The sequence below is a fragment of the Falco naumanni genome, chromosome Z, assembly GCF_017639655.2.
Source record: "Falco naumanni isolate bFalNau1 chromosome Z, bFalNau1.pat, whole genome shotgun sequence".
NCBI classification, from domain to species: Eukaryota; Metazoa; Chordata; class Aves; order Falconiformes; family Falconidae; genus Falco; species Falco naumanni.
The window spans coordinates 60,495,359-60,509,616 of record NC_054080.1 but is presented as its reverse complement, the minus strand read 5'-3'; the positions used below and the strand labels follow the sequence as shown (position 1 = coordinate 60,509,616).

General features: G+C 35.5%; 1 protein-coding gene across 5 annotated transcripts in view; it reads left to right on the top strand.

Moving 5' to 3' along the window:
* Positions 1-14,258, top strand: part of AP3B1 (adaptor related protein complex 3 subunit beta 1) — a 161,988-nt gene that overhangs the window by 39,764 nt on the left and 107,966 nt on the right. For all 5 annotated transcript variants that reach the window (XM_040579493.1, XM_040579495.1, XM_040579494.1 and 2 more), the window contains exon 7: positions 3,353-3,532. In XM_040579493.1, coding sequence (XP_040435427.1) covers positions 3,353-3,532 — 180 coding nt within the window. The remainder of the gene's footprint in view (positions 1-3,352; positions 3,533-14,258) is intronic.

Sequence of the window (14,258 nt, the reverse complement as noted above, 5' to 3'; positions counted from 1 at the left end):
ATTGTTATTAGAGGAACCATTTGCTTAGTGTGATTTTTTTCATTACCAGCTTGTCAACTAGCATAGATAATCTGGAGAAAATATGAACTCCATAGATTGGGTGTCACTTTTGTTGATGGTTCATATAGTTTACCTTGGAGCACAGCTAATGGCTGAAGTTCATAGCAACAGCAGAGAAAAACGTGGCAGCCAGTGGGAGACAAATGAACCATGTTTATTGCTTTAATATAAAAAATACATAAATGGAAAGCGGCATTTGAATTTGATGAGCTCATTGCTAGTTTTGTTGGAGTGATTTATATTTTCTCCTTATACAAAAAGCTACTATTGACACAGTGAGATGGAAATTAACTGACTGTTTTTTGGAAACCGATATTTTTTTGTTTTATATTCTGATTGGATCATTTTGTTTAATTCTAAATATTTTTATGGAATGTTGAGCATTTAATAAACAAATATTATTAGCTGTTCCTTTGATGTTTAGATGTATTGTAGGATCATACTATTGGGGAAACAGTGTCAACTAGGAAATAATACCTTATTAAGAAAGCATTAGGAAACTTCCTCAGATAAATTCTCTTGTTACCCGTGCATTTTCAAACAGTCTTACATTCTCACCCTGCCCCCTTCTGCCTTTCAAATGAAAAGCCTAATTTGGGAAAATGCAATAATGGGGCATGGTCTTTAGTGCCATGATGTATGGCAATTCCTATATCAACTTGTAAATCTAGGGACTCACTACAGGAATAAAATGCTTGTTCATCCAGTGTTTCCACTTGTCATCCACAGTCATCCAGCTTGCATTTCATAGTGTATGTTCAAATTTTTATGAATATCTTTTAAGCATTCACAAGTGACAGTATTCTCATTGTAAACTTGAGTAGGTCACTGATGTGAATTGAAATAAGCAATTATTTGGAATTCTTGTATTTCAGTATGACTATTTCTTTGTATCAAATTGTTGTGTTTTACTCACAGTAACTGAACTTTTAAAAAGCCAGCACTGTTCATAAGATATGTGCTCAGTTTTTAAAGACCTAAACTAGTGCTATATGTATTATTTTGTCAGCTTTCAAACTGTATCATATCCAAGTGAAAGAGAGAGACAGCAAGATGTGTGTGCAGTGTTAGTGGCAGTAAAAGGCAAGGGTATCCACTCCAGAAATACAGTTGGAAACCAACATCTGTGTTGTCCTTCACCTGTGAACCTAAACTGGTATTTTTAAATACTAGGCTGTGACTGTACTTATACTCATAAATCGATCTGTGTGTCAGTCTCTCTGTCCCCCTCCTTTCCTCCCCTTGTATGTCAAACCTGTCAAGAGACTGTGTACTGTCTTGTGGTGTGGAGGAGTAGAATATCTGTAATAAAGTCTATGGGATGGTGACAAAAAAAAAAGTCACTGTGGTCTGAAAGTGTCATTCCTTTCTTCTAAAAACTTCAGGTCTGTCACACTGTCCTCTACAAGCTGACCTTAACTGTATTTCAGAGATTTGTGTCCTGATAAAATTGCTTTGCTGCGATCAAGTTTGAACTCTTCCCACCCTTCCTCTCTTCCATCCACAGTTTATCTGGCCTAATTGAATACCTGCTCGGGACTGGTAGTTTATTTGCCTGGAGTTAACCACTGTCTTCTGCTGAGCTTTGAACCCACACCTAAGCATTAACTTGCAGCAGTTTTTAATTACAGAATAGCTTGCTGCAGCACGTTATTTAGAAGGAAGTTTAGTACAATGTAAAAAAAAAAAGGTATTGTTATTGTGATATGGTAAACCCCAGCAAATTATTTTAGATATAAAGTGTGTTTTATTTAGCTCTATCAAATAATCAAATTTTGCTCCCTGGAATGAGTTGTACACTTGCTGGGACCAGCAGGTACCAGTATGTGGACAGGGCTGGAGACAATAAATGCAACTTCACGTTTATTCTTATTGGTAATTCATAAAATCCCCACAGAGCCTGAAACTTGTTTAGCATAATAGCAAGACTATATTCTGAGCCCAATTGTAATGTTGGACGCATACTAATAAACCAAATGTCAGCCAAATACAGGAAGAAAAATGTAACATATGAATATCATTGTATTTAATATTTCTCAAAAAGTACCATTTCAATAAACTGCAGTTCTATTTAATTGCTTACTTTAAGTCATTGGGGAAATTTTAGAGGTTGAAATGCAGATCCCCAGTGCTCGGATAGAATATGACATTAATTTGCTGCCAGAAGGCTATACTGCATGCATGCTAACTGCATACATATCAGCTGTTTCATATAAAGTCTCATCACTTTCGTTATTTGACTTAACATGTACTCTGACACAAAACAAATCTTAATTAACGCAATTAGGAGAGAAAGAACAGTAATTCCAGGCACACAATGCATGTCCTTATAAGGCATGATCAGTGTTTCAGGCTTTCCCACAGTTACAGTAGACTGCTGCCAGAATTTTAAAAGGAACCACAATATATATTTCCTTTATATTTAAAAGAAAATACCTTATCAGAAGGTTTTAATAAGTCTTTAGGTGTTAGAATGTTCAGAATCTGTTTTGTTTTCTCATGGGGGGGGGGGAGAGCGAGTTTTATAATAATAATCAGTATGAGGACCTTTGTGTGTATATAAAGATTTACTACTTATGGAGGCAAAAAATTTTGTGAGGACATAAGGTGTAAGTGATCTGTTCCTGTAATTTTGGAACTGGTAGGGAAGTGCTGAACAGCATGCAGAGGTTCTGCTAGTGTTCTTTGAGGAAAAATACTGATGTATATATACATATTATATTGCTGATTTTTATGCTTTTTTTTTTTTCAAAGTCTATTCATGAAACTCTAAATACAAAATTTCATATGGCAGTTAATTTGGCCATATCAAGAGAGAAGTTTGGATCCCAATAGTGATGGGAAACTTATCCCAGCTCCCCTTTAGTTTGATCACACCAGTGTTGGTAGGAGAGTCCCAATAGACCTTGACAGGCATATCGCTGTATTATACTTTCTGTTGCTTCCTGTTGTTTCTGAGTTAATTGCAAGTTCTCTGATAATTTATTTGGAAACTATAACTGTAAGAAAAAAAAATTATGCTTACATTGCACTGTGTCTTCAAGGCTGGAAGCTAAGATTTATGTGTGTAATAGAAAGAGCAAATGTTTTTTCCATTCTAATAAACTTACCCCAATTCTATTTTATACAAGGTACCATTTCTGTGGACTTAGGTTATTTGTTGTTGGTGGTTGTTTTCACTGAATAGAAACAACTTGAAATTGCTGAGAATTGCTAGTATTAATTCTGATTTTCACTTGTGGACGAACCATAGAAGGAACACTGACCTTTTGGTATATGTTTTATTCTCTAGCTGGTAGCTGGGAGCGTTGTGATGGCATTCGAAGAAGTATGTCCAGATAGAATAGATCTGATTCACAAGAACTACCGAAAGCTGTGTAACTTACTGGTTGATGTGGAAGAGTGGGGTCAAGTTGTTATTATCCACATGTTAACTCGATACGCACGTACACAGTTTGTTAGCCCATGGAAGGTAAGTTTGTAACTTTTAAAATCACTATTGTGTGCTTGCATTTTGAATTATTTTTAATGTTGGGTATACATAGTCTTTTAAGATGCATTTTTATGCAGACTTTAATGAAAATAGAAATCAAATGCCTAACTCTTAGCTCTCTAAGGCTTCACTAAGAGAAGTCAACCACCTTTCTTCAGAGCATGAGAATTCTCCTTCCAGGCTATAACCTGTTCGGATTTACCATGGGCACATTCTGTGGGCAGGAGAGAGTGTCCTGTTTTTGTGGGTCTTTGAGCAACATGGTTCTTTGCACAAGGAGATTTTATGTGAGTCAGGGATAGGAAGGTTTGCCATTCTGTCCTGAAACTGGGTAGAATCTACTTTCTTTGTAGATATGAATACCCAGTATCACAGCATGGTGAATATAGTATTACTTGTTCAGGCTTGGTTAATCTGCTGAGGGACTGTGTGGAGAATCAAATACAAGTTTCTGAAATGTGCAATATAAAAAATTGTTCTGGTATTTTCATTTATATTGGATAAATATGAGTATACCCTTAAAATTTATAAAAAAGGATATTCAAAATACAAATCCTATCTCTTATAACAACGAAAAAGAAGACAGCTTAAGAACTTGATGCTATCAACATAGGTTTCAATAGGTATTTAACTCTGAATGACAATTTAAATTAAAATACAGAATATTTCTGGAAAGGAATGCATAAAATTGCTCCACAGCTCAGGTTGGTTGTGCTGTTTACAGGTTTGGGGGTGTTACTGCCCTTAGTTTCAAATAATGGTAAAACTGTAATTAATGTTTAAAGATGTACATATTCATTTATGTATGTGTGTATACATATATACACACACATATATATAGTGTTTTACAGCAGTAGTTGGAGATGGACTTTACAATTCCATAAAAGGATGTTTGGGGTGCCTACTTGTAATTAATATAAAACCTTAGAGAAAGTTTCATCATTTGATATTTTTTTTTTTTTTAAATTTTACTTCTCTGTATTTATTTAGTTTGAAGTAGTTTTGGTATAGCTCAGCTAATGTGTCTTAACACATCTGTTCAGACACAGTTATTTCAGTGCAGATTATTGTGGTCTGTAATAAGCATATTAACAATTTCTTAAAGGTTACTTTTTTTCAGCATTGGAATACAGAATTACACCAGCAATCGCTGAATTCTTTCAAACACTGTTTTTTAATTCCCTTTGCCTAGGAATCAGACTGAAATACAGTGGTGTTGAGTATTAATATCTCCATAATGTATTACATGAAAATAATCATTAGGAGATGTATTTGGACAAATGGCTGATTTCAGCCTGATTTAGTTTACAATTACATTCATTTCTTAAATAAGCAGGGGTTATAATGATCAGAAAACTAGAGACATCGCAAAAATGTCTGAAATAGAATCATATTTTTGCACTACCAGTTGAGTTCTAGAACACCCTTTTTCATTTCAGATGAAAGTTAGGAAAGTATGAACACATCTTTCGAGAAAACTACTTAAAATAAGGGAAGTATTTTTAGACAATGGGACACTTAATATGTTTTCCTAATGTTCTTGAGGCAGAGTGTTTATTACATGTTGCTTATTGAAATAAAGTAACTTGCATTTTTCTCACTGACCTTTAGCAAGTATCAAAACTGATAATTCGCTTTTCCTAAAGCTACAGTTTCACAATCGGTTTAAGCCAGTTTTAGTCTGTATTTGGACAAAGGAAGAAGAGAAGAGGATGACCTCCTGTCTTGGACTGAGAGTTTGGAGGTCTTGATGGAATTCGGTTTCTGTAAGACTTTAATGTACTTTTTTCAGTGAAGCTAGATGAATGACAGTTGTTGCTGTGACTTCTGCTCTAGAAGTATAAAAGGTTTGTGTAATGATACTGCCTGTGTCAGCCTGAAATTGATCATCAGTGGTGTAGTATTAGTAACACTTTGTTTCCATTTTCATGAGTTTCAGTGCAAAATTTAGTTTGTCTACCTACTCAGCAATTAAATTAGCAGATTTTTTTTTCTGGGGCTAGTTGAAATGCATGCCTTTGTCAATAGGTTCTTAAATGAACTCATCATACAACAGGGCATCTTGTGCACTAGAAGAGATTTTTAATTTAGTTTATTTGCATCATTATGGATCAGTATTTAGGCTGTTTATATGTAAATGTATGATTTGAGGAACAATTAAGTGTTGACAAAGTAGATTGCAGTCATATCAATTGCAATGCATTTTCCATAATTTTTCTAACTGACATCTTTGATGATAAATAGTGGATGCCAAGTCAAAGCCGATTATACAGTGCACTAGGAATTCATGGTGCTGTCAGGGAGAAGACCGATTGACTTTAAATTTACATATTAATGAGAAGATTTGTTAAGAGGGTGCTTGACTATAGAAAATAACAGCATATTTATAGGGCACGACACTTTATAAATAAAGCTGATGCAGGAAAATGGAAATTAAACCTATCAGATTAATAAATTCAAGGCTGCTAAAATGCATATTTGCATTTTTATTCACTAAAATTTACCTTTTTGAGAAGCACATGCTGCTTTTGTTCAAGTTGAGTTAATTCCCAACAGGGAATAGTGTAATGTTTTGAACTGATTTTTTGTGCATTTAGAAACACAAAGAAAAATTTGGAATACTTGGCAGTTATGGAGAAAAATCCTTTTTTGAGCAATATGCTCAAAATTATTGCAGACCTTTAATCAAATTACCCATTAACCAAGCATATGTGGTTTTATATTCCTATTTTTACCTTCTCTGCCTTCTCTGAAGAATAGTTTTTGTCATCATAAATGCTGTGAGAAAATGTCCTTGTGTTTATCTTACTTGTCTTGTAATACTTAGAGGGTGTTTCTGAGGTAGTTACATGTGAATAGCAGTTTTGGAATAACCTTTTTTCCATATGAACTGTATTCAGCTTGAACATGTCTCGTTCCTGTTAATACACTCATATTCTGGAGTGAAAATGCATGCTCAAGACTAATAGGGAAGAACAATTTCAAGTTTTCTGGGAAGCAACATATCTGATGGCAGTTAACACTGTAATGCATCCTAGCTTAAATGTTTTGCCCTGCTCTTATTGCAGGAGTTGTCAGGACTGCCAAGTTGTTTGCAAACAGCTGAACCATTGCAGCTTGCAGCCTAATATATAAAGTTGTTTAAAACACAGTTACCATTGGTTTCTATGAATGCATTGAGTTGCAATCTAGCTGTTCAGGAGCTGATTTTCAAGATGTTCAGCCATCCCTGTTTCTGCAAGGAGATGAGGATCACAGGAGGTAGCGACTGCTTCAGCTGTCCTGGTATATAGATCCACCAACAAACGCATGTGCTGTCTCGGCGGATGTCTTCTAAAAACAGCTGACTTGGTCAGAAATTTTTATGGTTATTGTAGAGAGCAAAATGGAGCTAAGAGCTGTAGTTTTGCAAAATACCAGTGATTCTCAGGTCTGCTCAGCTTTGTTTCAGACAATTACAGTTACAGAAATAAACTTTCTTGATGTTCAGTTAAGATTGGAAAAAACTGATAAACTCTGGTCAAGGGCTTCAGTCGTGAAAAAAGTTATTTATAAACAAGTACTTATGAGAAGCCTGTCTCAAGCTTACAGTTTTAGGATTAATTATTGAAGTATTGCTCAATTTAAAGTGCTCAGAATTTGACATAACTGATGGAGGGAGGGCGGTGGGGGAGTGGCAGGTGGTGCAGAAATTAAGACTGAAATGAATAATCTAAATTAAGGACTTTTACAAGAAAAATAGCAAGTCTTTGTATGTGTATACCTAAAACCATGACTCATGGGAAGTAGCCTGGCTCTCAAGGAATTATGAGAAGAAACACATTGAAAATATTTAGTTTTGTGCTAGCTAGCTCTGACAAAATACTGAAGTTCCTTCTGACCTCAGCCGTCCTGTGATCTCTAATATTAGAAGTTAAATCCTTTAAAATGTTTCCTGTGCTTGTAGTGTTTTCTTAGCATCTTACAGTTCCAAATTCTTACTGTATTCCATGAAGGTCATGGTTATATGTGATAGAATCTGGTGCCTAATGGCTACTTTAAGATGTCTAAACAGTGTCTGTTAGTGCTCTAAATACTTATTTTTTCATTCCCCATGTTGGAGTGAGCATTGAGTGAACTGTAATTGTGAATGGTAAAGCTTCAAGCACAGCATACAGGGAATACTGTAGACCCTTAACTTTTGTAGAGCTGTTAACTCAATGACGAGTACTCTGAATCAGTTCTGCTGGTTTATTGCAGGAGAGTATAATAAAACTTGTGAAGCCTATACTGAGAAGGAGAACAGAAGAAGGAAAAGGTGTATTCAGGTTGATTCATTATTAAATGAATGATTTACGTACAGAATCTTTTTAAAGTACTTTAGCTTGTTTCATTTTTATCACTTTAAGTAATTTACCTATTTAACAGGAAGCTATCAGCCTGAATACACATTTCTCTTCTGTTCTCAGCCTTTTGATAGAGGATTTAGAAGTTTTATCATGCTCTCCTGCAATATGATCAGTAAGGAAACATAGACGGTTGAACACATTTAAAAATACTGTGAATTGCATTCAGTTTTTTTAGGATATAATAAATCAATATATGTTATGTGTTAGTACATTGTAGACCTTACTGTAGTTTCATTATAAGTATTTGTGCTGTGTAGTTCTACCAGGTAACAGTTTTGCTGATTGCTGATTTCCTTTCCCTCCCCCCCCACCCCACCCCGTCCCAAAAGATTTATGAGGCCAGAAAACTTTCTTCCCCAGAGATCAAAAGCAGTAGTCTTATTTTCAACTTCCATTCAGCTGTCCTCTCCAGATGCAAGTGTGAAACTACATAGATGGGTAGATTTATTTGAGCCCAATTTGGCTGATAAGAGCAAAAAATAAATTTAAAGAAAACAGTGGAAAACAGTGTACAGTGAAGTTATGTGTTAAACTCTTTACTTCTTCCATTCTTAGTGTACCCTTCAGAATCCTTGATCTGAATTGGAGGATTTTGGATTTAGTTACTGTTTCCCTTTTTGTCAGAGTACAATAGTATCTGGCTGTGTTGTTTTAGATGGGCATAAGGAGGTGTTCATGTTTAATATAAATTCAGTTACTTGAAGATATTTGGTAAAGCATCTGGGGCCTGAAATGGACTGGACAGCTATTTTACTGTAATACCATTTTTATTTTTCCCTACTGTTACTACTTAATAAGGTGAGAATAACTTAGAGCATAGATTTAGACAAAAAATGGCTTCAAGTTGATTGTGGAAAGTCGATTACTCGAAATTCTGAATAAAACTTTCTGGTCACTATGAATATAATTGAGATTATTTTAATGACCACTGTATAATAGTCTCTTCTGTCACAGAAAGGGAGCATTACTGTCTTTTTACATTCCCTCCATCTTCTCCCTCTCTTCCTTTGTGTTAGGGGTAGTGCTTCTAGGGCAAACGGGGTAAAGGAATTGATCTAGCAGAAGAATAACTGAAAGGACAGGGAGAATTAAATTTGAGCCACATGAATTTACTGATTTGGCTTGCTTTGTGGCTGCCAAGCACTTACTGCTGGAAAAAAAGAAGTACAGTCTGCAGATAAAAATCCCATTTATCTTTGCAGCGAAGTGTATTGCTGTGGTTTCCGTTTGTCCCATGACAGACCTGCAGTGGAATAGCAGCACTGTGTAGAATCTGTGTAGGCAAGTTCTCTAGGACATCTATATCCACTCAAATTATGAAAACAACCCCTGATTTTCCCATAAATTTGACTGTTTCTGTATATGCCATGTAATGCTGTAGTCTTGCCTTTTTGACTCGGGATGAGGAATTTATTATTATTTATATATAGGATAAGAGGCATTCTAGTCATCTCTTGCAAATCGATTGTTAAAATTGCTTTTTATTTCTGTCTAGTGATTTACAGAGATGAAAATTAATTGGAGGGAAACACTGAAATATTTTTGTAGAACTCTAAATATCTACTGTTTAACTGCTAGTAATTTCTAATTTATGTATCAGATGTACCAGGCCCCCACCAGCCCATGAGCTACCAAAATTTCTAGCTTTGATTTTGGCCATTGCAATTATATTTAATCATAGAAAATTGTGTGAGCACTATGAAATTAATGTTCTTAGAATACTTCAAGGCCCTTCTGGATGCCAAAGTATTCATAAATTCTGTTCTGGGTATCTGTCTGTGGGGTATTGTTCCCCGTCTAGTAACTTGTATGGCTTTTTCATTTTTCTACTAAGGTTTTCTCTGGATAATTAGAAGAATTTCAAAATAAGCTTCCTTAGCTTCTCTTTGCAAAAGCAAACCTTTATTTTTCCTATGTTTGAGGAAGGCCTATATGAGATCAGACCTCTGCTCTGCGGAAGTTTTAGTCTCCCGATTCTGAGCCTGTACACTTCTTCTGTTTGTAATATCAGGTAGAATTCTTGATTGGTTATGGCATGTACCTAGAGGACCACAGGGAAGAGTAAATATAAAAAATTTCAAATTGTCATGGATCATCCATCTCTTTGACAGTATATCCACAAGCTTGTTCCAGTTTGTGGTTGGAAGAATGCCAGAGAAGAAAGCTGGGGCTAACTTAGTCCTGAATGGTAGCAACACATGCTTTTTGATCATGGTTTTCACTATCAGAATAAATATACTACCAGTTGTTGGTCTGAGAATATCACTGAAGCGAATCAACAGATGTTTTAAGGTGCTTTCAGCTCCTTTGCCTACTTTTGCACCGGGAAGAAGGGAAAAAATCCTGCGATACAGGGTTTAATGTTCATAGGTTGTGTTTAGATTAGTAGGGCAGACTTTCTGGTAAGGATGGCAGACTTTCGTCTTCCAGCCTGCCAGTCTAGGTACAGTTAACATTCTTCTAAGATCTCAGGTAATTTTGTGTCTTGAAAACCTGAGGCTTCTAACATCTAGAGCTAGGGCTGTAGTCCAAATGTGGTTTAAATATTGGATAAACATTTTAGTAACTGTAAAGAATCCTAGAGCTACATAAAGAAAAATCAAAAATAAAGATGTGAGTGTGTTTGCATGTGTGGGAAATGGCAAAGATCCCTTTGTCCTTTGACTTTACTTATAAAATCACCTATGTTTTTTCCAGAGAGAAAGGAGTCACTTTAAGGAGTAAGTAGACATGATTTGGTGTAACTAGAGAGTATATGCGAAACACTGGAAAAGGAGGTGCTTTGTGAACCATTACAGTTCTGTACAGGCTGAATCTCTCTTAAGATTCTTGTTCTTCCATACCTTGTTTATAATCCATGACAGGTGGTAACTACTACTTCTAGAGCATGTAGTACCATTTTCTTGGTTACAGCCCCAAAGTAACTAACAATTACCTGCTTTTCTTTATAATTCACTTATTATGCAACCCTATGGAAGGATACTGTTGCTCGACAGTTGGTTCATAAATGCTTGCTGTCTTGATGGAATGGCTTATTCTGCCTCTTCAGATACTTAAACTGAGATGAAATCTAAACTGAGATTAAACCTTAACTATCATAAAAAGTCTAGAAACTGCTCAAGCATTTAACCAAACTTACAAATAGAAGTTCCAAATTCCGCTTTAATTTTTGGACTTGGAGGGTGTAAAAAGGGGGAACTTTTAGCCAGAAGCAGATGATGTCTTTTCCCTTTAATTTATCTCTTCATCTTTGCTCCTTCTCTATATTTTTTTGCAATGTTATTTTATCCCTTCTCATTCTTCCTTGTATTTTCGCATCTTCCTCTCTTGCGCTCTAAATGTCTTTTCTGTTCTTTGCTTTGCAAATCTGTCTTTGCACTCTCATTATCATACTTTTCCACACACTGTTGAAATGCGTGTGTTTGTTGTGGTAAGAGAAATCTATTTTGTGCCTCACTTTGATTTTGAGGAGAGTGGAACTGTTTTGAATAAATGAAAGTGATCTAAAAATCATAATTGATTGTTTTAATTCTGGCTGTAAGTATCATGAGACTTTGTAACAACAATAATTGGGAATTCGAGGTTGTTGCAGAAAGATGTTAATTACTGGAGCATATTTAACTCTTAGTCCCTATTTTTAGCCAGCAGTCCTAGACTTAGCTGCTGCTTCTTGTAGAAATGAGAAAGCTTTTGAACACTTCTTGAGTTTTCATATTGGTTTGGTATGAAGTTACTTAGCACAGATGTTCCTGTAATTGTGATATATTGGGAATAATTTAATGTGCAGTGGTCCTCAAACCCATACTTCCACCTGTGCACTGTTCTTTTCTCAGAACTGTAGGATAAAACTTTCATGAGTACAGACTTTCTGAAAAACATTTTGGGGTTTTTATTTTTTAGTTTTTCACTTTAAATCCATTACATTTTTGAGTTTGTATTCAAAACTGTTATGAATAGTTAAGTGAGTTTTTAAGGGCCACTGTGAGGCTGGATTGAACAGTATTTGAAGAGTTTTTCTTGTAATAAATGAGTTTACATACCATACTATATGGGAAAATTTTTGTGGTTTGGGTTTTTTTTGTTGTGTTTTTTAAGAATGAAATAAACATGCACATCTGCACTGGGATTATAGAGGGTATTGTTTAAATCAGACTGTGCAGGGATGTAGTCTTAATGTATATGACAAGAAAAAAATATAGTAAACTACAAATGAAGCTTGATCTATTTATTGTTTATCATGTAACTTTTATGTATGCCAGACAGTAAAACTAAGAACAATGCTGCAACTGAAAGTGCCTTGATGTTAAATTTCACTTGACAGTCTGATTCTCAAGCTTGAATAGATGTCTTAGTACCTTTGTGTAGCTGAGGTATCAAGCTTGCTATATTTACAAACTGGAAGCTTTTTATATAGGAAGTTTTTTTGAATTGTGTATAAAATCTCCCCATACTAGTAGAATTTTATTGTGGGTTGCTTAGCCCCATTAAAATTTAGCTCTTCTAAATAAATGCAGAAATGTTTTGGTGAGTATGGCACATGCAATTCCAGTTGCTATTGATACCACAATATAAGTTGACTTGGAAGACTAATCCTTTTACAGAATAATGCCTCAAAGTTGCCTGAAGATAGCTGTTTACAGGGATGTTACAACATCACAGTCAGTAAAACTGCTGGGAATACCAAGAAGGTACTGGAGGACTTTGTGCAATGCCTTTCTTGTGTGTTGGAATGAAACTGAGACTAAAGCTAGTGTTTTAAAGCTAAAGTTGATAATCTCACCTAATTTTAATATGATTTCTTGCACCTGTGAACTATTGTCACATGCTGATGCAGTCATTTCTTACTGGTAGTGCTAACTGTCTTGATCACCTGGGTTTGGATGATACTAAACTCCAGATAATTTTAAGTCATGGAACTGTACAACTTCAGAACATGAGACCATTGCCACAGTCTTGAGGTCTTATGAAATGCAGCTCTAAAAGCAGTACTCCTCTGCGACGAATGAAGAGACAGGACGCAGCTTGATGCAAGCAAGTTGTCCCTTTATTAGTGATTTTCTTACAATTATATACGTTTCTATCCTCTACATATTACACACTGATTGGTTAAATCTTAAACGTAAAAAACACTGATTGGTTGACATTTAAGGCACACCGTTAAAAAAATAGGAACTGATTAGTTTACCTTGTCATAGCAACAATTTCTATTCTAAGATTAGGGGGTTTCTTCCTACGTGGCATTCTTAATTAATAAAGTTCCTTATCGGCACTATCCATTCCCTTATCTGGCTATTTGTTCCTCTTTGTCCATCTGGTTGCCATCTCAACTGCAACGGCTCAAGGGTCTGCAGTTAGCTTGCTCCTTTGTTCCCAGGGCTTGTGCCCTACAAGTTCTAACATGTCTCCATTCATCAGGCTAACAGTACTTGGACTCTTGTCCTTGAGGCCTTGTCCTGCACTCCTCCCTTCCCTTAACTGTTCGACCTCTTTGAAACAACCTAGTGACAGAAGAAAATTCAAAGCCTTTTTAGCACAGGGATTAATTGAGCTCAAAAATGTCTCAGAAGTTCTGTGTCCCAGTAAGATGAAATCTGTGGGAAAGTAATTATTCGTGAGTGTGATACCTCTTGTGTGAAAATGCCCTGGTTTTGGTCAATACTCTTTAAAATTGGTGTCTACTTGTATGAACACAGTGAAGGCAGAAAAGGGAGGAGTTTTCAAAGAAAACTTCCTATCTTATTATTTTGTGGCATTTTTAGGTCACGGATTTTCAATCTGCCTCTTCCATGTGTCTCTTGGCCTTTTGTATTAATAGATGTTTGAGACTGTATTGGCCATGGAATTATAGAAAGTCTGGTAAGAAATTTCAGTGAGACTCACATTGTAAACCCTTTCTCAGGTTATATCATTTCCTGGTAGATGCTTACATTTGAAAAATAGATTGGTTTTCAATGTCATGTGACTGTTAGCCCAGTAAGAGGGTTATAGAGTGGGGGGTAGAATCAGAAAAACTAATTCACAGTGTGACACAAAAATTTCTTGAGTTTATCACGACCACCATTTCCATTAATACTCACTTCAATTTCTATTAGGTGAAAGCATGTTTATCTGTTTAGATAAATAAACTTTAAACCCCCACAAATATAATTGTGTGCAAGGAACCATGAAATCTCATTTGACCAAGACATGATAGCTTTTATCTAAAACTTAAAACTGAAGTACCAGTTTCCATTGTAATTTATTGGAATTATGTAATAAGATAATATCTTTTCTATAACTGTATTAATATATTACATTTTCAGTTTAAGTCCAGCAGA